The following is a 27,275-nucleotide window of genomic DNA, read 5'->3' as shown; positions in this document are numbered from 1 at the left end:
AAGGTAGCACTCCAGCTGGAACCTCACAAATAGCTGCTAGCAGATGAATAGGAAAAGCAGACATCAGCTTACACTCCTAGCAGTCAAATCTCCAACAGCATACAGTGAATCCCCCCAAGAACGAGACAAGGCTCCGTGTTGAAGGTCAAGCAGTGGTCTGAGGTGCTGGGCACCCAGCCTGGTTTTTATTACATGAGTACACATACAGGCCACACCCAGGGGGAGGCATAAAATAACCAATAACATAGATGTTACCTCCCAAACATCCCCTCCCCTTAGTGTGACACTTAATCCCATTATGTGTACAGTTCAAAATATACTTTTACACAACTTTCATAACTTTAAAACCATACATCACATTCACATAAAAATACATATCCACAATCAATCCATTCAGGGGAACAACATATTAAAAAATGGCATGAATCAGACCAGGGGTTCAAAAGTTAATAAAAGTATCTTTTATTCCCCCTGGCTCAAACAGTAAAAGTAAAACATCCCCACAATGCATCCTGGCTTCCTCCCTTCTGCCCTGGAGATAATTGGAGAAGAAATCTAATTATCCAGGACTAGAGGCAGACTCCATTAACCACATGGTTGCAAAACAACATAAAACTCTTTAAAATACATAAAGTCATATTTTATACAGTGAACACAGACATTTAACATATCCCCAGATAGCTCAGGTCTGCGTGCACATTATTAGGTGAATGGCACGCAGACCACACAAATACAGTTTAATTGCCATGGAGCCAAAGTCTTTCCCATAGTCTTTCATTATATGAATAGGCTCCATGGCATAGCTATCTGGGGGGTATCACTGCTCACACAGGGCAAGCACCGAATGGCCCCACTGTATTTAAAGGGGCCAGAATGAGTGACATGCACTCTGTTAGGGCCGAATACTGTTTGTAAAGGGCCCAATCTCCCAGGGCCATAGTCCAAAGGCAGCAGGCGGGCAACCAGGCTCCTCCAATACAATGTGGCGAGATTGGTTTCGTCACACATGTGTAACGGTACAGTTTCATGACACAGAGGGGAGATACGTCTACCGGACCTTACAGTGGCCGGACTCGACGTATATAGGAGAAGACAGAGTCAGGAGCGATCCGAGGTCAAGGGCACAAAGAGACAGCGTAAACTAGGACTAGCCGGGGTCTGGTACACAGTAAACAGCAAGCCGGCAAACAGAACAGATAAGGATATAGAGATAACGTAGTCAGAAAACAAAGCCAAGGTCAAGTACGAAGGAACACAACTGAATACAACAAGCGCTAAAGGGAACTGAAACAGAAACCACGATAGGGCAAGGAACTAAGGGAAAAAGGTGAGTATATATGCCTAAACATCTATTTTGATTGGTCCCTCTCATATCCACGCCCCCAAAAGGTAAGTGTATGGGGAGTGTGGCATGACAGGGACCAATGGGAGGCCTTTGCCAATTTAGGCTCCCACTGTCCCTTTAAGAGCGCATCTGAGACCCGCGGCGCGCTCTTAGAGTCAGGCGGGACACGTGACCGCTTCTCGCGGTCACTGCCCGCCCTCCTGTTGCAGCCGTCGGATGAGCCGTGCGCGGCTCATGCAGCAGCAGAGCCGCGCGTGGCTTGAACAGAGGACCCCGGACGGCCCCTGGAAAGGGTAAGTACCGCTACAGTAAGTTACTTAGCCAGTCATGTAATGACAGGAATGAAAAAGTATATAACCCCCTAATTACCACGGTATGTCTGTATGCATGTATGTCTATGTATGTATGCATGTATGTCTATGTCTGTCTGTATGCATGTATGTCTGTCTGTCTGTATGCATGTATGTCTACGTATGTCTGTCTGTATGCCTGTATGTCTGTCTGTATGTATGTATGTATGTATGTCTGAATGCATGCATGTCTGTGTGTATGTATGTATGTATGTCTATGTGTATGTCTGTCTGACTGTCTGTATGCATGTATGTCTGTATGCATGTATGCATGTATATCTATGTCTGAATGCATGTATGTCTATGTCTGTCTGTATGCATGTATGTCTGTATGCATGTATGTCTGTATGCATGTATGTCTATGTATGTATGCATGTATGTCTATGTCTGTCTGAATGCATGTATGTCTATGTCTGTCTGTATGCATGTATGTCTGTATGCATGTATGTCTATGTATGTATGCATGTATGTCTATGTCTGTTTGTATGCATGTCTGTCTGTATGCATGTATGTATGTATGCATGTATGTCTGTATGTATGCATGTATGTCTATGTCTGTCTGTATGTCTATGTCTGTCTGTATGCATGTATGTATGTCTGTATGCATGTAATTGCCCCCCGCCCCCAGAAAACCAACGGTCTCTCTCTCCCCTGGCAGCACATGCAGGTGCTAGCCCTGCAATGTGCCTGCGGACCGGAGGGGAGATCACACTGCCCCCCATACACACACACTGCCCCCCATACACATACACTGCCACCTATACACACATACTGCCCCCCATACACACACACTGCCTCCCCATACACACACACACTGCCCCCCATACACACACACTGCCCCCCATACACATACACTGCCACCTATACACACATACTGCCCCCCATACACACACACTGCCTCCCCATACACACACACACTGCCCCCCCATACACACACACTGCCCCCTATACACACACACTGCCCCCTACACACACACACTGCCCCCCATAGACACACACTGCCCCTATACCCATACTGCCCCCCATACACACACACTGCTCCCCTGGTAGTGTGTGGGGGCTGTTTGTATTATTTGTATGAGTGGAGGGTTATTCTGCATTTCTGTGTATATCTAGCAGTGTGCGTGGCTTCCCTGGGTTCCAGTGGGGACCAGGCCGGCCAGGTATAGCTCAAGTATAGGAGCTGCAACAGCAGCTGCAGGCTGCTCTACTACAGTGTGGATTCCTATTCACAAGTGCTGGGAAGAAGTGCTCTGAGATCACTTCCTCTATGTGCTGCAATGCTTAAATTGAGGATTCTTCTTCACCACCTCTTTGTATTAACAGATATCTGACGTTTCACTGGGACTCCTGATAGGACAGAGCCTGCTTGGCTCTAGCAGCCTTGAGTGCCGTGCAAAGACACCTCGAGTGCCGTGCATGGCACTAGTGCCGTAGGTTGCCTACCCCTGCTCTAGATGGTGCTTCCGGCTTCTTAGAACACAAAAAGTGTTTTAAATGACACTGGACGTACTCACGCTAAACATGAGGACCTTCAGCGTAGCCGGAATCCCCATTGGAAAGCATTGTATTAGGAGGAGGTCTAATGCGCGCGCGGCCATTGCATTAGACCCCGATCGTCGCGGGAGAGAGGTGGGGGCGAAGCTTCGATCCAGCGCCGAGGGACATCGGCGCTGGGATCAGGTAAGTGAATAAAGGGGTTTTAACCCTTTATTTACCCAGGAGGGGGCGTGAGAGAGGGGGGAGGCAGAGGGATTGGTAGTGCAAGGAATACAACTTTGGAAATATGAAATAAATTCATAACATATATATATATATATATATATATATATAATAGCCAGAAACAGATATATTATCCATAATCTGTGGGAGACGAAAGTGGGGAACAGATGGATAGGATTTGGAATTTGCAGGAGAGTGCATGAAGCAGAAAGGAAGGAAAAGATAAAATATAATAAAGGAATACATAGCTGTATTTCTCACCCTATAGTGTCTCTCCCCCACCCCGGTGGCACTCTATAATCCTTTTTACACTCACCTGAGGTCGCTCTGCGCTGGCTCCGTCTCTGCCTCCCCTAACATCATCGCGAGGCGAGGGCCATCCCCACAGGAAATCAATGAGGATATAGAAGACAGTGGATATGCAAAGCGTGAGTACATGCAGCGTTGTTACAGTTAAATTCAATGGAACTGCAGAGAGCACCTCTAGTGGCCGTCTAGCCGCAGTCTGAACTTTGAATTAATAATGTTGCAGTTTCTCAAAAACGACAATATTTTCAGCTGCAGGATTAGGGGAAAGGCACACTGCAGCCAGATCATTTCAATGAGATCAAGTGGTCTGGGTGCCTATAGTGTCCCTTTAATCAATAATTCTTCAGAGAGGTACTGACTCTGTGCAGTGTGGGGGCCCTTATGTTAGGAGAGCACTCGGACAAGATTAGTGAGATTTACACTGCTGAGGATTTATTCAGCCCCTCTTTTATTAATAATTTAAGAGAAGATGGGGAGATATCAACAGGAAATAGCAGCTGCTCCCTGGGAGTGTGACTCCCACTAATCCCAGACAGACTGCTCCCTGGGAGTGTGACTCCCACTAATCTCAGACTGACTTCTCCCTGAGAGTGTGACTCCCAGACAGACTGCTCACTGGGACTCCCACTTATCTCAGACAGACTGCTCCCTGGGAGTGACTCCCACTAATCTCAGACTGACTGCTCCCTGAGAGTGTGACTCCCACTAATCCCAGACTGACTGCTCCCTGGGAGTGTGACTCCCACTAATCCCAGACAGACTGCTCACTGGGACTCCCACTTATCTCAGACAGACTGCTCCCTGGGAGTGACTCCCACTAATCTCAGACTGACTGCTCCCTGAGAGTGTGACTCCCACTAATCCCAGACTGACTGCTCCCTGGGAGTGTGACTCCCACTAATCCCAGACAGACTGCTCACTGGGACTCCCACTTATCTCAGACAGACTGCTCCCTGGGAGTGACTCCCACTAATCTCAGACTGACTGCTCCCTGAGAGTGTGACTCCCACTGATCCCAGACTGACTGCTCCCTGGGAGTGTGACTCCCACTAATCCCAGACAGACTGCTCACTGGGACTCCCACTTATCTCAGACTGACTGCTCCCTGGGAGTGGTAAAACATTCATTATGGGGATAGAATGCCATCTCGGGTTGTGGCGATGCAGCCTTTGGTCCTGTGGTTTATTATGAGATCTCTTCAGAGAGAGAGGGAGAGAGAGAGAGAGATAAAGGTGTAAATACAGAGAGTGAGACTGGGGGGAGTCCTGTGGGAGTCAATGAGAGCATGTTCTGTCAGGGCAGGAAACATGAGAACTGGAGAGGGGGGGGGGGGGTAGCAGCAACTAGATAGGAGAGAGAAAGCACACCAGGAGAGAGAGAGGAGTGAGAGAGTGTTAGAGAGAGGGAGAGGAGTGAGAGAGTGTAAGAGAGAGAGAGTGTAAGAGAGAGAGAGGGGAGAGAGATAGTGTGTGTTAGAGAGAGAGGAGAGAGAGGGGAGTGAGAGAGTGTTAGAGAGAGAGGAGGGAGAGAGAGTGTGTGTTAGAGAGAGAGGAGTGAGAGAGTGTTAGATAGATAGATAGAGAGAGTTGAAGATATAGGGCAGTAGGGGTGTAAAATAATTAGAAACAGTCTGTAGATGTGTTTGGATAATTATTATTATTATAATTTACATAGCGCCATCAGACTCCGTAGCGCTGTACAATGAGTAATGAATGAAAGTATATATTTGTGGATGTGTGGGAGAATGAATGAGGCTCTGTAGCTATAGGACTGTGGAGCTGTGGGAGAATGAATGCTGATATAGGGCTTTGGATGTGTGGGAGAATAGGGTTGTGGAGGTCTGAAGAATGAATGAGGATATGAGGCTGCAGATGTGTGGAAGAATGAGTGAGGCTATATGGCTGGTTATATTTAGGTGAAATGTATAGGTTTTTTGAGATGTGAATAATGATATATGGCGATGGAGTTGTGAGATAGAGAGGGCAGAGAGTTGTGGATGATTGAGAAATAAGGTGTTTGAGAGAGTGGAATATGAGTGAGGGAATGAAAGCAGAAAGCTGGGGAAATGGGGGCGAGTGAGGGTAGTGAGCTATGAATATTTAACAAGTGGAAATAAAGACAAGAAATGAGTGACTGCGTGAAGCAGGAAAAGAGAGAGTCAGATTGTGTATAGTAAGTGAAAGAATGAAGGCAGGGAGAGGGGAAGGATTGAGAGACTGTAGGAGTGAGAAGCGTGAAATGTGAATGAATGAAAGAAGATAGAGAGGATATAAAGCTTGCCATGACTAATACTGAGTGAGTCGCTGTGTATAGTAAGTGAAAGAATGAAGGCAGGGAGAGGGGAAGGATTGAGAGACTGTAGGAGTGAGAAGCGTGAAATGTGAATGAATGAAAGAAGATAGAGAGGATATAAAGCTTGCCATGACTAATACTGAGTGAGTCGCTGTGTATAGTAAGTGAAAGAATGAAGGCAGGGAGAGGGGAAGGATTGAGAGACTGTAGGAGTGAGAAGCGTGAAATGTGAATGAATGAAAGAAGATAGAGAGGATATAAAGCTTGCCATGACTAATACTGAGTGAGTCGCTGTATAAAGTGAGTGAAAGAATGAAGGAGTAAACCACATGATAAGAATAGCCGCGAGCTAGGAAGGAGCGTGAGTGAAGCAGAAAAACAGTGAGTGCAACAAGGAAGGAGTAAAGTAATGAAGGCACTCAGTGAGTGAAGCATGGAGTGAGAGTGAGTAAAACTGGAAGGAGTGAGAGTGAGTGAGGCTGGAAGGAGTGAGAGTGAGTGAGGCTATAACTGGTGAGAGTGAGTGAGGCTGGAAGGAGTGAGAGTGAGTGAGGCTATAACTGGTGAGAGTGAGTGAGGCTGGAAGGAGTGAGAGTGAGTGAGGCTGGAAGTAGTGAGAGTGAGTGAAGCTGGAAGGAGTGAGAGTGGAAGGAGTGAGGGTGAGTGAGGCTATAACTGGTGAGAGTGAGTGAAGCTGGGAGGAGTGAGTGAGTGAAGCTAGGAGTGAGTGTTGCTGGAAGTAGTGAGAATGAGTGAGGTTGGAAGTAGTGAGATTGAGAGAAGGTAGAGTGAGTGAAGCTGGGAGGAGTGAGAGTGAGTGAGTCTGGAAGGAGTGATAGTGAGTGAGGCTATAAGTGGTGAGAGTGAGTGAGGCTGGAAGGAGTGAGAGTGAGTGAGGCTATAACTGGTGAGAGTGAGTGAGGCTGGAAGGAGTGAGAGTGAGTGAGGCTGGAAGTAGTGAGAGTGAGTGAAGCTGGAAGGAGTGAGAGTGGAAGGAGTGAGGGTGAGTGAGGCTATAACTGGTGAGAGTGAGTGAAGCTGGGAGGAGTGAGTGAGTGAAGCTAGGAGTGAGTGTTGCTGGAAGTAGTGAGAGTGAGTGAGGTTGGAAGTAGTGAGATTGAGAGAAGGTAGAGTGAGTGAAGCTGGGAGGAGTGAGAGTGAGGCTGGAAGGAGTGATAGTGAGTGAGGCTATAAGTTTTGAAAGTGAGTGAAGCTGGGAGGAGTGAGAGTGAGGCTATAACTGGTGAGAGTGAGTGAAGCTGGAAGTAGTGAGTGCACAGGCAGGAGCTGGGATGGAGGGAGGAAATCAGGGGGGGAGGGATGAAGCTGTTTCCCACTCCCTCCTTCATCCCCTGGGACAGTGAGCTCTCAGCCTCCCGCTGGAGGATCTCAGCCTCTCAGAGCTTCCCTGCCCAGCCTGAGAGCAGTACCCCTTCCCAGCCAGAGCTCCCCTGCCCAGCCAGAGCTCCCCTGCCCAGTCTGAGAGCAGTACCCCTAGCCTGCCAGAGCTCCCCTACCCAGCCTGAGAGCAGTAGCCCCTGCCCAGCCTGGTATCAGTGCCCCCCGCCCAGCCTGGTATCAGTGCCCCCTGCTCAGCCTGGTATCAGTGTCCCTGCCCAGCCTGGTATCAGTGTCCCTGCCCAGCCTGGTAACAGTGCCCCCTGCTCAGCCTGGTCTCAGTGCCCCCTGCTCAGCCTGGTATCAGTGCCCACTACCCAGCCTGGTATCAGTGCTCCCTGCCCAGCCTCGTAACAGTGCCCCTTGCCCAGCCTGTTATCAGTGCCCCTTGCCCAGCCTGTTATCAGTGCCCCCTGCCCAGCCTGGTATCAGTGCCCCCTGCCCAGCCTGGTATCAGTTCCCCCTGCCTAGCCTGGTATCAGAGCTCCCTGCCCAGCCTGGTCTCAGTGCCCCCTGCCCTTTGTATCAGTGCCCCCTGCCCAGCCTGGTATCAGTTCCCCCCCTGCCCAGCCTGGTGTCAGTGCCCCCTGCACAGCCTGGTATCAGTTCCCCCCTGCCCAGCCTGGTGTCAGTGCCCCCTGCACAGCCTGGTATCAGTTCCCCCCCTGCCCAGCCTGGTGTCAGTGCCCCCTGCCCAGCCTGGTATCAGAGCTCCCTGCCCAGCCTGGTCTCAGTTCCCCCTGCCTAGCCTGGTATCAGAGCTCCCTGCCCAGCCTGGTCTCAGTGCCCCCTGCCCGGCTTTGTATCAGTGCCCCCTGCCCAGCCTGGTATCAGTTCCCCCCCTGCACAGCCTGGTATCAGTTCCCCCCCTGCCCAGCCTGGTGTCAGTGCCCCCTGCCCAGCCTGGTATCAGAGCTCCCTGCCCAGCCTGGTCTCAGTGCCCCCTGCCCCGCTTTGTATCAGTGCCCCTGCCCAGCCTGGTCTCAGTGCCCCCTGCCCAGCCTGGTCTCCAGCCCAGGATCCGGTGTAGAGGACCATCCGTGGATGTGTAGCCTGGTTTGGGGTTTCTGTGTATCTGTTCCTGTCTGGGAGGAGGAGAGCCGCGAGTTTCATGTTCTCCATCCAGGACTCCCTGTCCCGAGGAGGACTCAGCATGAAGGAGGAACCGCTGGCAGCCGGACTGTCAGTCAGATCCTGGATACATGGCTCGGGCATCCTGGACTCCAGCACTGCAGCCCAGAGGTAAGAGGGGACCCCGGCTTTAACTGCACCCCCAAACCCAAACAGTGCCCCCTGTATATTGTATTATTATACACCAAACAGTGCCCCCTGTATATTATATTATTGTACCCAAAATAGTGCCCCTGTATATTGTATTATTATACCCCAAACAGTGCCCCCTGTATATTGTATTATTATACCGCAAAACAGTGCCCCCCTGTATATTGTATTATTATACACCAAACAGTGCCCCCTGTATATTGTATTATTATACCCCAAACAGTGCCCCCTGTATATTGTATTATTATACCCCAAACAGTGCCCCCCTGTATATTGTATTATTATACCCCAAACAGTGCCCTCTGTACATTGTATTATTATACCCCAAAACAGTGCCCCTTGTATATTATATTATTGTACCCAAAATAGTGCCCCTTGTATATTGTATTACTATACCCCAAACAGTGCCTCCTGTATATTGTATTATTATACCCCAAACAGTGCCCCCTGTATATTGTATTATTATACTCCAAAACAGTGCCCTCTGTATATTGTATTATTATACCCCAAAACAGTGCCCCTTGTATATTATATTATTGTACCCAAAATAGTGCCCCCCCTGTATATTGTATTATTATACACCAAAACAGTGCCCCCTGTATATTATATTATTGTACCAAAAATAGTTCCCCCGTGTATATTGTATTATTATACACCAAAACAGTGCCCTCTGTATATTGTATTATTATACCACCAAACCCAAACAGTGCCCTCTGTATATTGTATTATTATACCCCAAAACAGTACCCCCTGTATACTGTAATATTATACCCAAAACAGTGCCCCCTGTATATTGTATTATTATACCCCAAAACAGTGCCCCCCTGTATATTGTATTATTATACACCAAAACAGTGCCCCCCTGTATATTGTATTATTATACACCAAAACAGTGCCCCCCTGTATATTGTATTATTATACCCCAAACAGTGCCCCCTGTATATTGTATTATTATACCCCAAACAGTGCCTCCTGTATATTGTATTATTATACACCAAAACAGTGCCCCCCTGTATATTGTATTATTATACACCAAAACAGTGCCCTCTGTATATTGTATTATTATACCCCAAAACAGTGCCCCGTATATTATATTATTACACCCCAAACAGTGCCCTCTGTATATTGTATTATTATACCCCCAAACCCAAACAGTGCCCTCTGTATATAGTATTATTATACCCCAAAACAGTGCCCCCCTGTATATTATATTATTGTACCCAAAACAGTGCCCCCTGAATATTGTATTATTATACCCCCAAACAGTGCCTCTCTGTATATTATATTATTATACCCCCAAACAGTACCCCCTGTATATTGTAATATTATACCCAAAACAGTGCCCCCTGTATATTGTATTATTATACCCCCAAACCCAAACAGTGCCCCCCTGTATATTGTATTATTATACCCCAAACAGTGCCTCCTGTATATTGTATTATTATACCCCAAACAGTGCCCCCCTGTATATTGTATTATTATACCCCAAACAGTGCCCCCATGTATATTGTATTATAATACCCAAAACAGTGCCCCCTGTATATTGTATTATTATACCCCAAACAGTGCCCCCCTGTATATTGTATTACTATACCCAAAACAGTGCCCCCCTGTATATTGTATTATTATACCCCAAAACAGTGTCCCCTGTATATTGTATTATTAAACCTCCAAACCGAAACAGTGCCCTCTGTATATTGTATTATTATACCCCAAAACAGTGCCCCCCTGTATATTGTATTATTATACCTCCAAACAGTGCCTCTCTGTATATTATATTATTATACCCCCAAACAGTACCCCCTGTATATTGTAATATTGTACCCAAAACAGTGCCCCATGTATATTGTATTATTATACCCCCAAACAGTGCCTCTCTGTATATTATATTATACCCCCAAACAGTGCCCCCTGTATATTGTATTATTATACCCCAAAACAGTGCCCCCTGTATATTATATTATTGTACCCAAAATAGTGCCCCCTGTAAATTGTATTTATTATACCCCAAACAGTGCCCCCTGTATATTATATTATTGTACCCAAAACAGTGCCCCCCTGTATATTGTATTATTATACCCCCAAACCCAAACAGTGCTCTCTGTATATTGTATTATTATACCTCAAAACAGTGCCCCTTGTATATTATATTATTGTACCCAAAATAGTGCCCCCCTGTATATTGTATTATTATACCCCAAACAGTACCTCCTGTATATTGTATTATTATACACCAAAACAGTGCCCCCTGTATATTGTATTATTATACACCAAAACAGTGCCCCCCTGTATATTGTATTATTATACCCCAAACAGTGCCCCCTGTATATTGTATTATTATACTCCAAACAGTGCCCCCTGTATATTGTATTATTATACCCCAAAACAGTGCCCCCCTGTATATTGTATTATTATACACCAAAACAGTGCCCCCCTGTATATTGTATTATTATACACCAAAACAGTGCCCCCCTGTATATTGTATTATTATACCCCAAACAGTGCCCCCTGTATATTGTATTATTATACCCCAAACAGTGCCTCCTGTATATTGTATTATTATACCCCAAAACAGTGCCCCCCTGTATATTGTAATATTATACCCAAAACAGTGCCCCCTGTATATTGTATTACTATACCCCAAACAGTGCCTCCTGTATATTGTATTATTATACCCCAAACAGTGCCCCCTGTATATTGTATTATTATACCCCAAACAGTGCCCCCTGTATATTATATTATTGTACCCCAAACAGTGCCCCTTGTATATTGTATTATTATACCCCAAACAGTGCCTCCTGTATATTGTATTATTATACCCCCAAACCCAAACAGTGCTCTCTGTATATTGTATTATTATACCCCAAAACAGTGCCCCCTGTATATTGTATTATTATACCCCAAAACAGTGCCCCCCTGTATATTATATTATTGTACCCAAAACAGTGCCCCCCATGTATATTATATTATTATACCCCCAAACCCAAACAGTGCTCTCTGTATATTGTATTATTATACCTCAAAACAGTGCCCCTTGTATATTATATTATTGTACCCAAAATAGTGCCCCCCTGTATATTGTATTATTATACCCCAAACAGTACCCCCTGTATATTGTATTATTATACACCAAAACAGTGCCCCCCTGTATATTATATTATTATACCCCAAACAGTACCCCCTGTATATTGTATTATTATACACCAAAACAGTGCCCCCTGTATATTGTATTATTATACACCAAAACAGTGCCCTCTGTATATTGTATTATTATACCCCAAACAGTGCCCCCCTGTATATTGTATTATTATACCCCAAACAGTGCCCCCTTGTATATTGTATTATTATACCCCAAACAGTGCCCCCCTGTATATTGTATTATTATACCCCAAACAGTACCTCCTGTATATTGTATTATTATACCCCAAACAGTGCCCCCCTGTATATTGTATTATTATACCCCAAACAGTGCCTCCTGTATATTGTATAATTATACCCCAAACAGTGCCCCCTGTATATTGTATTATTATACCCCAAACAGTACCCCCTGTATATTGTATTATTATACACCAAAACAGTGCCCCCTGTATATTGTATTATTATACACCAAAACAGTGCCCTCTGTATATTGTATTATTATACCCCAAACAGTGCCCCCCTGTATATTGTATTATTATACCCCAAACAGTGCCCCCTTGTATATTGTATTATTATACCCCAAACAGTGCCCCCCTGTATATTGTATTATTATACCCCAAACAGTACCTCCTGTATATTGTATTATTATACCCCAAACAGTGCCCCCCTGTATATTGTATTATTATACCCCAAACAGTGCCTCCTGTATATTGTATAATTATACCCCAAACAGTGCCCCCTGTATATTGTATTATTATACCCCAAACAGTGCCTCCTGTATATTGTATAATTATACCCCAAACAGTGCCCCCTGTATATTGTATTATTATACCCCAAACAGTACCTCCCTGTATATTGTAATATTATACCCAAAACAGTGCCCCCTGTATATTGTATTAATACACCCCCAAACCCAACAAGTGCCTCATGTATATTGTATTATCCACATGCAGAGTCCATGTGATTCACTGGTTATGTTATTATTATTATTATTATTATTATTATTATTATCATCACTAATTAGATGTAAAGCTATCTGAGTTCTGTCATTTCCTGCAGATTTAGTGAAGTTACAACACGTGCTGATTCCAAGCCTTATACTGAGACTGACAGCCTGGGGTAGCCTTATACTGAAACTGACAGCCTGGGGTAGCCTTATACTGAGACTGATAGTCTGGGACAGCCTTATACTGAGACTGACAGCCTGGGATAGCCTTATACTGAGACTAACAGCCGGGGACAGCCTTATACTGAGAATGACAGTATGGGATAGTTTTATACTGTGACTGATAGCCTGGGACAGCCTTATACTGAAACTTACAGTCTGGGATAGCCTTATACTGAGACTGACAGCCTGGGATAGCCTTATACTGAAACTGACAGTCTGGGATAGCCTTATACGGAGACTGACAGCCTGGGATAGCCTTATACTGAGACTGACAGTCTGGGATAGCCTTATACTATGTCTGACAGCCTGGGATAGCCTTATACTGAGACTGACAGCCTGGGATAGCCTTATACTATGACTGACAGTCTGGGATATAACAGGACAGCCTTGTACTGAGACTGACAGCCTTGGCAGTATAGGTTACACAATGCACACACCTAGAATTCTCCCTGCAGACTGGGTTACTAAGGACAGTGAGTGCACACTAGCCCAGCACTTAGCACTGGATTCTGTTTACAATCTGTGTAATTTCAGGAAGAATGGGGACTAATGAACCCTGCCCTCCGACCCCCACCCCTCCCGTTTGCCCCCCCACTCAGAGCTCCATTAATCTCCATTGTTTGAAGTGATATGTTTATAGAGATTGAGTGGACGTACGCTGCCCCATGTAAGAGCAGCCCTCTGATTAATGTGGGCACATTCATCTCCTGACACTCTGTTTCACGCCGGTATAGTGACCATTGGCGTGTGCAGTGCCATACGTGAGGGTGTGCACCCAGACAAAATCGAAATTTAAAGACAATGTCGACAATGTCTTGATTCTATAATAATTTGGGGGTAAATTCGCTAATTTAAGAATAGCTGAGAATTGAGAGGGGAACATCCAATTTTGGGATAGCCTTATACTGAGACTGACAGTCAGCCTGATTACAGCCCAAAGTATTCTTTACCGTCTTGTGAAAAGCAGTTATTCACATAGCAGGATTCACTTATTTTGGCCGGCACTTTGTAATCCTCTTGCTGATTCTCCACATTATCCCATTTACAGAATAAATCCCAATATTGTTTGCCCTGCCAGCAATCAAATGGTTAGACATGACAGTTTTAGCTATACTGCACCTACTGCACATTAGGACCTGCCTTAACCTCTCTCTGCTGTATAGCAGAGCCCATTGGAAAGGCTCAGAGAATCCCATGTCCAGTGTAGCCTCCTCAGCTGTGCTCTGAATTCTGGGAGCTGTAGTTCAACAACTACCTGCAAAGTTACCTCTGGCTGATTGGTGATTAAGATGCTATAATTGTGATTACTATACGTTTACTTATAGAGCACCAACATATGCTGGAGCGCTGTACAATAGAAGGTGCCAGCCAGCGTGCCCTGATGTTGAAGGATAGTCTTTCCTGAAATTGTTTAGTGTAGATTTTGTATGAAGATACAATACATTGCCCTGTAGTCACCTTATTTCCCTGGGACAGTGGGGACGGGGGGACATTACACAGAATTTGGGGATAGAGCCCTCTGTCAGGAGACCATACATAATATTGGGGTCAAAGGTAAAATAACATCACAGCCAGTCATTTCATAAGACAGCGTGTAACTGATATCAAACAGCAAATGTTAGAATGCGAACATTGTAATGTATACAGTGAATTCTCTTAGAATGATCGGATACTTCCCCCTTATATGTGCGTCTGGCCCACAATTCTTCTTAAATCTAAATATTTTATCTTCATTTCAATTAATACAGCGCCGTGTTACGTTACGTAATATGCGCTAAGTAAATTATCTCGTTTTACATTAACCTTTAGTTTCCATCATGTTTTATAACCCCACAAACGTGCAATTAAATCCAGTAGGTGTCCATTGTAATTATTATTATTATTATTATTATCATTGTTATCGTTCTTACGATTAATATAAAATTAGAAATCTATTTTATCAACAATCAGTCCTTTATAAAATAAACATTTGACTCAAAACATTGAATTTTTTTTATCACATCCATTTTTTCATCACACCAGCAATTAACGTGGAAATGACACATTCGAGGTGGTTCTAGTAACATTTTGAGCTTTCGAACATTAGGCTCATGTTTGCGATGCGAGTGTCAGTTTTCTTCAATTCCCATTTTAGTGGATCATTTTAGAAAGCTCTTCCCTGTTTGCCGCTAGCTTGGATACTATTGTTTTCTAAACGGTATGTTTCGATTTGCTAAGTTAGCAGAGAGGGAAAACGAAACCGTTTATATATTTTACAACTCGTTGTGGCCTAAATTTTGCAGATTGCGTTTTCAAGTCACATGTCGTTATTTAGCAAATAAACCCCGAATTTATGAATAGAATTCGGTTAAGAATCATAATACCTCACGAGTCGCCTGTAAGAAAATAAAAAAGGACATGGTACATTGCTTAGTACATTGGTATTAAATTATACATTTCATTTCTAGGTTTCTAAACTGTTGCAATCCACAATAAGATATAAAAAAAAAGACAATTGTTGCGCTGGGATTTAATAAATGCTTTAAAGTTCCCATATTTCTTGGAAAAAGAAGTAGAAAAGTCTTGATTTTTTTTCTTCTCTAAACTGCTGTTGGGAAGGGTGTTTTTTTTACATATTGTTTTGCCTTTACCATTCTTTTCATTATTAACCATTTTGGTGCTTTGCAGAGTTCATGCTTTTTACTATTTTTTCAATCATGCCCGTTGCAGTAAATGATTTAACGTAGAGCTAACTCTCACGATTCATTAATCGATGACATAAGGGGACAGTATTTGACTTTTATTGTCAGCCTGATTACAGCCCAAAGTATTCTTTACCGTCTTGTGAAAAGCAGTGTCAATCTAGTTCTCCACTCGGTGCGTCCTCTTCTAAACATGGAAGGGTTAAAGGTGGATGTGTGGAATTCCCACCTTCTTTTAACATTCCGTTAAAATGTCGCACACTTTCAGTAAAATCGTATTAGTAAGAGAATCTTACTGGACTCGCTATAGAATTACGTGTTTTGGAAGAAAGAAAAAGGTCAGGTCTCGCTGGCTGGCCAGATGTAGAGACGCCAAAATACAGTTTTTTACATTTTTACATTAAAATACATGTCGTTTTTATTTAGTTAAAGCACATCATTCCTACAGATTTGGGTTATCGTAAAAATCCTGTTTCCTGGATCTCTTCTTATAAAGTAATTCAGATATTTAGTGACATGTGTTTATAGAACCAATGATTTATGAGGATGCTAAAGCTCATTGTGTCAGAAAGTGACACGCAAGGTAGCCAGATTATCTTGGGTACCGTGTTACAGAGAGCGTCAGTCCTGGGTACAGAGCATTTGCATCCTGGTGGGTAGTTGTGCATTAAGGGGAAATGTCGTTTACAAACACGTGAAGTGCCAAAAGTTAGCCATCACTGTTAAAACCTGGCATGTCAGCATTACTTCTATCAGAAAAAAATCAGACAGGGGCATCGTCTTTACGGCACACTATATAACGGTTTGCACCCACAGAGCTATTTAACTCTTTAAGGATCATTGCAGTATGTCTCATCGTAACAGCCTGGTCTTAGAATATATATATTTGTTAAATGAAACATGCGAATAACTGAGCGACAGCCATGCATGCTTGTCAAGGCTTACATTTTAGAACATTTCATTAACCCTGGTATAGGACTGTGAGGACTGCGTAGAATGGTTTAGGCCCTTAACCCCTTAAGGACCAAACTTCTGGAAAAAAGGGAATCATGACGTGTCACACGTGTCATGTGTCCTTAAGGAGTTAAAGGGTTAATAAAGGATGTTTTGTTTGTTAAATGCTGGGAAACGCTACGGGGAGCATTTGATTTTTGGAGCAGAGTAGCTTCGGAAGTGAATGTGTTTAATGAAATCCTATAATACGCAATTAACTCAGGGGTGCAAAACGTATACCAGCCAAAATATCTATAAGCTAAAAAAAGAGCAAAAGTATGGCTGGCCGAGCGTTATTGGGCTCCCCGTGTTGATATCTGCATTGTAAGTGAATGTTTGACGGGAGTTGTAATCACTAGCAGCTGGCAGGAGTAGTTATTCCAGCGCCTGATGGGAATAGTAAATAAGATCTCCTAACCCCAGCTCAAGGTCATAGTTATTAAGCTCACATTCTTGTGGGACATTGCGTGGTTTGAGCGGTAAACACACAGAGCTCTCTCCTTTCCAAACTGAATGATTGCCGGTTAATTAGAGGAATCTAAACTCCCCGGCAGGCTGTGGCCCCTTTAGGACTGAGCTGTGAGAGTCTGTGCTTAGTCTATTGTGCGAATTGAAATCTACAGCTATTGGGGTCTCATTCACCAGCTGTGGGGGGAGAGAAAAGGGAATTGCAAATTATCGATGAAAATAACTGATTTGGAAAAATTCTTCATACATTTTTCTACTTTTTTCTGCAACATCTTAATGCCCTGTTTATTGAATAAACCCCCCAATGAGCGCATTATAAATGTTAGCAATCAGTCGGTTTGATGGATCAGAGTGATGGCAGTTTCTTTATGTGATATATTCCCAATGATATAGCGTGGCTAAGGGCTTGTATGTCGGAGGGCACTTTATAAACTTGTATTAGGAATGAATTGCAAATGATGTGTGCTATGAACAATCAGGCGTTACCTGCGCGTATCGGCCATGGTATTTACCAAATCGTATTAACCTGTGATGGGCCAATGACATGCCAATTTCACATTTATAGACCTTATTGTGACAGCCTGGGATAGTAGGGTACTGTAAGGTATTAGGACAATCAGTGCGAGACAGAAAGCGATTGTGTCTTATAATTGTGATGATGTCATGAGAAATGGTCTAATTAATTGTGATGATGTCACAACTGAATATAGCCAGGAGGCATGCTTGGTAGAGCTGTATGTGTGTGTTTTTTTTTATGTTTATTAAAGGTCTGGGTGCATTGTTCCTGTCCCCCTAACCTGGCAATTGTAGTTCTTGCAAATCATTATTGAGAAACTGCAATAATTACCTTGCAGGGTAAACTCTGTCTACAAGACAGCACCGGGTTGCAAGACAGCCACTAGAGTCTCTTCCGGGTCCTCAGCAGAGTTTTGGCCTCCTAGCTGACGCTGGACGTCTTTACGCTTTGCATGAGGACTTCCAGTGTCAGCTAAAACCCCATAGGAAAGCACTATTTCTTTGGTTTCCTATGGTGAATCGTGGCCCTCGCCGTTCATGTGCTTTAGGTCTCCCAGTCGGATTACGTCGGCAGAGCATCGGTGCTGGAATCAGGTGATTTTAATGCTTTAACGGCTGCGGGCTGAGGGTGTAGAAGGTACTGTAGTGCTAAGAATAAAACATGGTATTCCTAGCATTATAGTTTCCCTTTAATTGAGAGCTGTGTAGTGGGGGAGGCAGTCAGAGGTGCTTGGTAGAGCAGTTGGTGTAGTATTAAAGGAACACTTACAGCATTAGGAATATAAACCTGTATAAACACTATAGAGATCTCTTTATTTAGATTCCGCCCCTCCAATCTAGGAAATGGAGGTTAGCTGTGAGAATCGATTTAAACTCTGGCAGGTAGACAGTCACTAGAGCAAACATTGCCGGATCTACTAAACAGCAATGCTTTGCCCTGCAGGTTAAACCTAAAGGTCCACTGCACTGAGACCACTTCATGTTGGTTCTTTCAAGAGAAAGCACTCAGCTAAGAGCAGGCATTAAGCTTTAACTCAGTGAGTGGGAAATGGACCATACCAGCTAAAGGAGCTATATCACAGAGGCTCGGAGATCATTTTATCAGGAACTGTACGGGTGTTTGCACCTGTGACAGATGAAACGGACACCAAAAATGGGAAATTGTATTGTAACTCTTTGTGAGCAGCTGAGATTGTATTATTATTTCAGACCCCAGGACCTTCTTGGGACTGGCAAACTAAATGTATCTCTCCTGGTTAATTACTCGTGTTTCTGTACATCTAATGTGAAAATTACATATTGTTCCCCAATACCTTAAAGGATCACTATAGGGTCAGGAACACAAACATGTATTCCTGACCCTATAGTGTTAACAACACCATCTAGCCCCCCTGGGCCCCTCATGCCCCCATAAATATAGCAATATCTTACTGTATTCAAGCCTGAAGCTGTAACTCTGCATGCTGTTTCACTCAGAAAAACAAGCAGTCTGCTGACATCATCAGAAGTGGTAGCCTGATCCAATCACAGTGCTTCCCTATAGGATTGGCTGAGACTGACAAAGAGGCAGATTAGAGGCAGAGCCAGCATGAGTCAAACACAGCCCTGGCCAATCAGCATCTCCTCATAGAGATGAATTGAATTAATGAATCTCTATGAGGAAAGTTCAGTGTCTGCATGCAGAGGGAGGAGATACTGAATGTTTGGTTGCATTTTAGGCAGCCATGACTCAGGAAGGATCTCTAGCAGCCATCTGAGGAGTGGCCAGTGAAGTTATCACTAGGCTGTAATGTAAAGACTGCATTTTCTCTGAAAAGACCGTGTTTACAGCAAAAAGCCTGAAGGGAATGATTCTACTCACCAGAACAAATTCAACAATCTGTAGTTGTTCTGGTGACTAAAGTGTCCTTTTAACTAATGCCTTATTTAAACTAGTCTACCTTCTGAATTTCTCCAGGTGGAAGGCCCCGAGTTCATAGGGATTTACTCCATCGCTGCTTCACTGCCCCTATGGTCAGATACCTGTGGCATCCAATTCTGCTTCACTGCCCTTACATACCTGTGGCATCCAATACTGCTTCACTGTCCTTACATACCTGGGGCATCTAATACTGCTTCACTGCCTTTACATACCTGTGGCATTCAGCACTGCTTCACTGCCCTTAGACATTGTGGCATCCAATACTGCTTCACTGCCCTTACATAGCTGGACATCCAGCATGGGTTTATGGACAGATTGTTAGGATCTCCTGATTCTCAGTGTTTATGGATAGATTGTTAGGGTCTCCTGGTGAATGGGCAGATTGTGTTTATGGACAGATTGTTAGGGTCTCCTGGTGAATGGGCAGGTTCTCTGTGTTTATGGACAGATTGTTAGGGTATCCTGGTGAATGGTCAGATTCTCTGTGTTTATGGACAGATTGTTAGGGTCTCCTGGTGAATAGGCAGATTATCTGTGTTTATGGACAGATTGTTAGGGTTTCCCAGTGAATGGGTAGATTCTTGGTGTTTTTAGACAGATTGTTAGGGTCTCCTGGTGAATGGGCAGAATCTCTGAGTTTATGGACAGATTGTTAGGGTTTCCAGGTAAATGGGTAGATTCTTTGTGTTCATGGACAGATTGTTAGGATCTCCTGATTCTTGGTGTTTATGGACAGATTGTTAGGGTCTCCTGGTGAATGGGCAGATTCTCAGTATTTATGGACAGTTTGTTAGGGTCTCCTGGTGAATGTGCAGAATCTCGGTATTCATGGACAGATTGTTAGGATCTCCTGGTGAATGGGCAGAATCTCTGTATTTATGGACAGATTGTTAGGGTCTCCTGATTCTTGGTTAGGGTCTCCTGGTGAATTATGGACAGATTGTTAGGGTTTTCCGGTGAATGGGCAGATTCCTGGTGTTTATGGACAGATTATTAGGGTTTCCTGGTGAATGGGCAGATTCTCTGTGTTTATGGGCAGATTGTGGATCTTATATGTGAATTTCCATTGAATATAGCGAACATTTAAACACATCAGGCTGTTGGACACCATGGGTTATGGGAAAGTATTGTAACTGAAGAATGCTGGCCACATTCAGCCTAGCGCTATTGTAACTGGGAAATGCTTGCCACATCCAGCCTAGCGCTATCACAGTTACATTGATTTTTCATTAATTAAAAGAGGCTTGGTGGATGATCTTTTTTTTCATTATTAAGACCATAAATTGCTCTGGTTATAAACTGTTGCAATTCATGGAAGTTATAGTCCATGACACCTGGTTGACTGGCACTCCCTAATCCTAAACCCTCCTTAACCATGAACATCATGTAACCAAAGTGTCTCAAGCACTACGCCACACTTTAACCCCTATTCCTTAAAGGCTACGCTGCCTAAACCACCCTAAAACACACATTGTTAATGGTAACATCGAACGAAACATGGAAAATCGCTGTGACTGATAATACAGCATCTCCATGACTTTACTCCAGATCATTAATATAGTAGCCGATTTATGGGGCAGATCACCGGAAAGCCACACATGGGAAGGTGTGACTGGCCGGCCTCGTACGGTTGAAATGTTCTGCTTTCTGTATTTAATCTAAATGGTTTATTATTTTATTTCTTCGGGCTTGGCAAGATGTAGGAAATATGTAAGCTGTATTGTTAGACTGCCAAGTCAGCCAAGGAAAAAAACCTATATTTTATGCAATAAAACCCTACAGAAACATTATTGAAATTCCAACCAACGTTTGTGTGCAATCAATTCCACTTTGTATGTATATGTGAAGACAGACTGACTGGCTTACAGACAGATAGATAGACAGACATACAGATAAATAGATAGATGATAGATACATAGATAGATAATACATAGCTAGATATAGATAGGTAGATAGATAGATAGACATATTGTTAGGGTCTCCTGGTGAATGGGCAGATTCTCTGTATTTATGGACAGATTGGTAGGATCTCCTGGTGAATGGGCAGATTATTGGTGTTTATGGACAGATTGTTAGGGTCTCCTGGTGAATGGGCAGAATCTCAGTATTTATGGACAGATTGTTAGGATCTCCTGGTGAATGGGCAGAATCTCAGTATTTGTGGACAGATTGTTAGGATCTCCTGATTCTTGGTGTTTATGGACAGATTGTTAGGGTCTCCTGGTGAATGGGCAGAATCTCAGTATTTATGGACAGATTGTTAGGATCTCCTGGTGAATGGGCAGAATCTCAGTATTTGTGGACAGATTGTTAGGATCTCCTGATTCTTGGTATTTATGGACAGATTGTTGGGATCTCCTGATTCTTGGATTGTATGGACAGATTGTTAGGGTTTCCTGGTAAAAGGGCAGATTCTCAGTATTTATGGACAGATTGTTAGGATCTCCTGATTCTTGGTGTTTATGGACAGATTGTTAAGGTTTCCTGGTGAATGGGCAGATTATCTGTGTTTATGGACAGATTGTTAGGGTCTCCTGGTGAATAGGCAGTTTCTGTGTTTATGGACAGAGTGTTAGGGTTTCCTGGTGAATAGGCATATTCTCTGTATTTATGGACAGATTGTTAGGATCTCCTGATTCTTGGTGTTTATGGACAGACTGTTAGGGTTTTCTTGGTGAATGGGCAGATTATCTGTGTTTATGGACAGATTGTTAGGGTCTCCTGGTGAATAGGCAGTTTCTGTGTTTATGGACAGAGTGTTAGGGTTTCCTGGTGAATAGGCATATTCTCTGTATTTATGGACAGATTGTTAGGGTCTCCTAAATCTTGGTGTCAATGGACAGAGTGTTAGGGTCTCCTGGTGAATGGGCAGATTCTTGATGTTTATGGACAGATTGTTAGGGTCTCCTGGTGAATGGGCAGATTCTCAGTATTTATGGACAGTTTGTTAGGGTCTCCTGGTGAATGGGCAGATTCTCTGTATTTATGGACAGAGTGTTAGGGTTTCCTGGTGAATGGGCAGATTATTGGTGTTTATGGACAGATTGTTAGGGTCTCCTGGTGAATGGGCAGATTCTCAGTATTTATGGACAGTTTGTTAGGGTCTCCTGGTGAATGTGCAGAATCTCGGTATTCATGGACAGATTGTTAGGATCTCCTGGTGAATGGGCAGAATCTCTGTATTTATGGACAGTTTGTTAGGGTCTCCTGGTGAATGGGCAGAATCTCAGTATTTATGGACAGATTGTTAGGATCTCCTGGTGAATGGGCAGAATCTCAGTATTTGTGGACAGATTGTTAGGATCTCCTGATTCTTGGTGTTTATGGACAGATTGTTAGGGTCTCCTGGTGAATGGGCAGAATCTCAGTATTTATGGACAGATTGTTAGGATCTCCTGGTGAATGGGCAGAATCTCAGTATTTGTGGACATATTGTTAGGATCTCCTGATTCTTGGTATTTATGGACAGATTGTTGGGATCTCCTGATTCTTGGATTGTATGGACAGATTGTTAGGGTTTCCTGGTAAAAGGGCAGATTCTCAGTATTTATGGACAGATTGTTAGGATCTCCTGATTCTTGGTGTTTATGGACAGATTGTTAAGGTTTCCTGGTGAATAGGCAGATTATCTGTGTTTATGGACAGATTGTTAGGGTCTCCTGGTGAATAGGCAGTTTCTGTGTTTATGGACAGAGTGTTAGGGTTTCCTGGTGAATAGGCATATTCTCTGTATTTATGGACAGATTGTTAGGATCTCCTGATTCTTGGTGTTTATGGACAGACTGTTAGGGTTTTCTTGGTGAATGGGCAGATTATCTGTGTTTATGGACAGATTGTTAGGGTCTCCTGGTGAATAGGCAGTTTCTGTGTTTATGGACAGAGTGTTAGGGTTTCCTGGTGAATAGGCATATTCTCTGTATTTATGGACAGATTGTTAGGGTCTCCTAAATCTTGGTGTCAATGGACAGAGTGTTAGGGTCTCCTGGTGAATGGGCAGATTCTTGATGTTTATGGACAGATTGTTAGGGTCTCCTGGTGAATGGGCAGATTCTCAGTATTTATGGACAGTTTGTTAGGGTCTCCTGGTGAATGGGCAGATTCTCTGTATTTATGGACAGAGTGTTAGGGTTTCCTGGTGAATGGGCAGATTATTGGTGTTTATGGACAGATTGTTAGGGTCTCCTGGTGAATGGGCAGATTCTCAGTATTTATGGACAGTTTGTTAGGGTCTCCTGGTGAATGTGCAGAATCTCGGTATTCATGGACAGATTGTTAGGATCTCCTGGTGAATGGGCAGAATCTCTGTATTTATGGACAGTTTGTTAGGGTCTCCTGGTGAATGGGCAGAATCTCGGTATTTATGGACAGATTGTTAGGGTTTCCTGGTAAATGGGCAGATTCTCAGTATTTATGGACAGATTGTTAGGATCTCCTGATTCTTGGTGTTTATGGACAGATTGTTAGGGTCTCCTGGTGAATGGGCAGAATCTCGGTGTTTATGGACAGATTGTTAGGATCTCCTGATTCTTGGTGTTTACGGACAGATTGTTAGGGTTTCCTGGTGAATGGGCAGAATCTCTGTATTTATGGACAGACTGTTAGGATCTCCTGGTGAATGTTAAACAGAGCAGTGCCCCCATTTCCCACCTGCGGCCACTTGTTGGTCAGGAAGTAGCTCCAGGCTGTAAAGTCCTACACATCACAAACTGTGACTGTGGTGGTGTGGTTTTGGGCAGGTGGACTGATCTGGGCCAAAATGTACCCACAGCCATTTTATGTCCCAGTTCGCAGAGTTTTAGCCTACATTGTATCATTCGTCTTTCGATGGCTCAAATTCCGTGTTTATTAAACAAACTGCAAAGAGTACTGTGTGAGCTACTGGGTATAACTTTACGTACCGCCACCAACGGCTGTCATCAGGAGAGCCTTTGGTTTATTTACTAAACAGTGAACTGATGAATTGCTACATTTAGGAGAGTAGCTGGTTTGGAGCTATAGTCTGAGCTTGGTTATTTTAGATTGAATGTTGCAATTTGGTTTTCAAGTTACCACGATTCACTGTTCAGTAAATAAGATTTTCAAGTTAGTCCTTACACTGAGTCTGACTCTTTCGATGGCTCTTCCAGTATAAAGTTTGCAGTTCCGAGGTAATTTTTTGACAGATTAGCGAATTATCTTGAATAAATTGGGAGGACTAAGTTAAAGCTCCCACAGTCAGTAAGAAGGTCCCTTAGAGTCCCTGTGTAGTGTGATTACCATAATGCAGTGTTAGGAAGGTGACGATACAATGTGTTTGTGGTGTATCTAATGTGGTTAAGGCATACTGTGTGTGCGGAGACCAGATGGACACATGTGGTAAAAGCACACACCACAAATCAAGATATAGAGAGTAGATATGCCCCAACACAAGCATATATCAAAAGGAAAAAAAACCTTAGGCACTCACTGTGATCATTTCAGGCAGATTTAATGGACACAGCAACGTTTCGACCTGTTCCCAGGTCTTTATCAATGCCTGAGGTTTTTTCCTTTTGATATCTGTTTTATGGCGTAAGCTAACCCATACTCAGTCAGCACCCTGTGGTTTATTTGATTGCAACCCTTTGTTTTTCTTCCAAAACAACATTTTTTGTGTATATATTGGAGGGTATGTAAAAGCCTTCTTACATAATTTGCAGAACTAGTTCCTACCTGGTGTAGCCCCCCACCCCTCCCATCAGGGCCCCCTTTGTCCACTCAGACGCTCCTCCATGTCTGTAGCACTGTGTAACCGGCCAGTCACATACATATAAGAGTTTTATTTCGTGTTACGTTGAACAAAGTATAGATGTCTGTAGCCAGCTATACATCGTGCGCATGCACAATCAGAGAGTCGAAGCTGATCGCTTTACTAGAACAATATTTTAAAGTGAGTGAAGCAGGAAACCCTCCCGAGTGACAAATCAAGGTCAATCAATGTCTGATAATGGATTTATAACATTACAGATTTCTCTGGATATTGACACCTTTATGCTATAAGCATGCAGAGACCGGCAATGTAACCTTAAAGCACTCAAAGCACGTTAAATGAAGTTCCTTTAAAATAAATGCTATCGCGTGGAGTGGGTTATTGTTGAAAAGCTCTGTCATACACTCAGACACACCAACAATGCGGAGCTCCTAGAGAAGAGGGACATTAGGAGAGAATAGAGCGACAGAGAGAATTGGGGCCAAAATTGGGACTGTCCCTCCTAAATAGGGAGAGTTGGGATGTGTGTACTGTCTCCATTTTATCTTCTATTTTACAGACAGACCAAGAATTGGCCTAGAGGACTCCAGATGTGATAGGGTTATTCTCATTTTGGCAGTGGCGTACCATCTACTGAACGTGTAAAGTAGTGATTATAGTACCGGCTTAGTAAACTCCATGATATAGGCACCTTTACAGCCTCTCAGACTCTGTGACCTAACCCTTGCTATGCCTTGGGGGATTTGAACAGTAAGTTAGAGAGTCTGGCTGAGTGCTATGGGAGTTAAGACAGGCTGTCCGTAGATCTGGCAGGGATTGAGGCAGGGCGCGGCCCTTGCTATTATTTGAAGTTTTTGTCAATAACAAGGTGTCTGATGCTGTCGCTGCTCCCCTGAGCTGCATTGTGGCACCAGATTAATTAGAAGGAGCAGCAATTAGCAACAACCTTAAAAAAACATAATGGGCGATATTCCCCGTGGGACGCTGCGTGGCGCAGCTGAGCTCACTTTCCACATTTAGCTACATGTTTTTACCAGGTCAAGGTCCACATTGTGTGTGTTAGGGTGAAATGACGGAGGATATGTTCATTATATTAAACGACACATCCTGGAGAGAACACATGCAGCAATGCAGAGTGATACCGAGTACCTACATGGATTAATGGATACGTACGCTGAGGGATTCACTAAGCTGGGAATTGTGCCGAACCTGCGAGGGACAAACACAGTTTAGCGTAGCTGGAAGGGAAGGTGGATAATTGTTGTAATTCGGCTATTTTCGAATAATAACTGCAATTCCCTGCTCAGTTCACCACAATTCCTGATTTAGTAAATTAACCCCAAGTATGCCTTCCATCTCTGACTCCTGTTCCTATAATGGCACCCGTCAGTGTTAATGTAAAGATATTGATCAATTCTGTCTTTAATCCAGTTTAATCCAGCCTCGGGTTTGAGAACCTAAACTGGGTTCCTATTCTGTACTAGCGGGTTCCCTATTCATATTGCCCCAGGTAACGATAAATATATTACAGTACCAGCACTGCCTGCTCCAGGCACTGGACACCCTTTAACCCTTTCAGGCGTTCTAGACCCCTTAACCCCTGGGAACTGTCTGCTAATGAAGAATGTATTGTACTATTCCCTGTTACCATCAAAGGGGGGGGGGGGGGTTACTGGACTGGAGACTAGATGCCAAGTGGTTTGTAAATATGTCCAGAGCCAATCAATGATTTTACTCTAATATTATTATTATTGGCATTTATAAAGCACCAACACTGTCTGTAGCGCTGTACTATTTGGAAAAAAGGTAGTACCATATTCACAAACCAATTCAAACGGTAAAGAGGGCCCTCCTGTCTGTTAGCTGAGAGCTAGCCATCAAAGCTCTTATACAAAGTACTTAGCTAGATGTAACAGTGTAACACACTATTCATTGTTATACATCTCATATTACAGGAATATGTCA

At 43.6% G+C, this 27,275-nt stretch overlaps 1 protein-coding gene across 3 annotated transcripts in view; it reads left to right on the top strand.

Annotated features, from left to right (window-relative positions):
- The first annotated feature begins 7,559 nt into the window (after positions 1-7,559).
- Positions 7,560-27,275, top strand: part of LOC134614096 (transcription factor COE3-like) — a 143,703-nt gene continuing 123,987 nt past the window's right edge. Inside the window, exons 1-4 of one of the 3 annotated variants that reach the window (XM_063457523.1) lie at positions 7,560-7,672; positions 7,824-7,872; positions 8,101-8,249; positions 8,305-8,658. In XM_063457523.1, the coding sequence (XP_063313593.1) occupies positions 8,528-8,658 (131 nt within the window). In that variant the 5' untranslated portion in view covers positions 7,560-7,672; positions 7,824-7,872; positions 8,101-8,249; positions 8,305-8,527. Of the gene's footprint in view, positions 7,873-7,949; positions 7,970-8,100; positions 8,250-8,304; positions 8,659-27,275 lie in introns of those variants that run through there. The other 2 variants (XM_063457522.1, XM_063457524.1) reach the window with 2 other exon arrangements.

This window comes from Pelobates fuscus, chromosome 6 (genome assembly GCF_036172605.1).
Source record: "Pelobates fuscus isolate aPelFus1 chromosome 6, aPelFus1.pri, whole genome shotgun sequence".
NCBI classification, from domain to species: domain Eukaryota; kingdom Metazoa; phylum Chordata; class Amphibia; order Anura; family Pelobatidae; genus Pelobates; species Pelobates fuscus.
The sequence above is the reverse complement of the archived record's forward strand: the minus strand, read 5'-3'. Positions and strand labels throughout refer to the sequence as shown.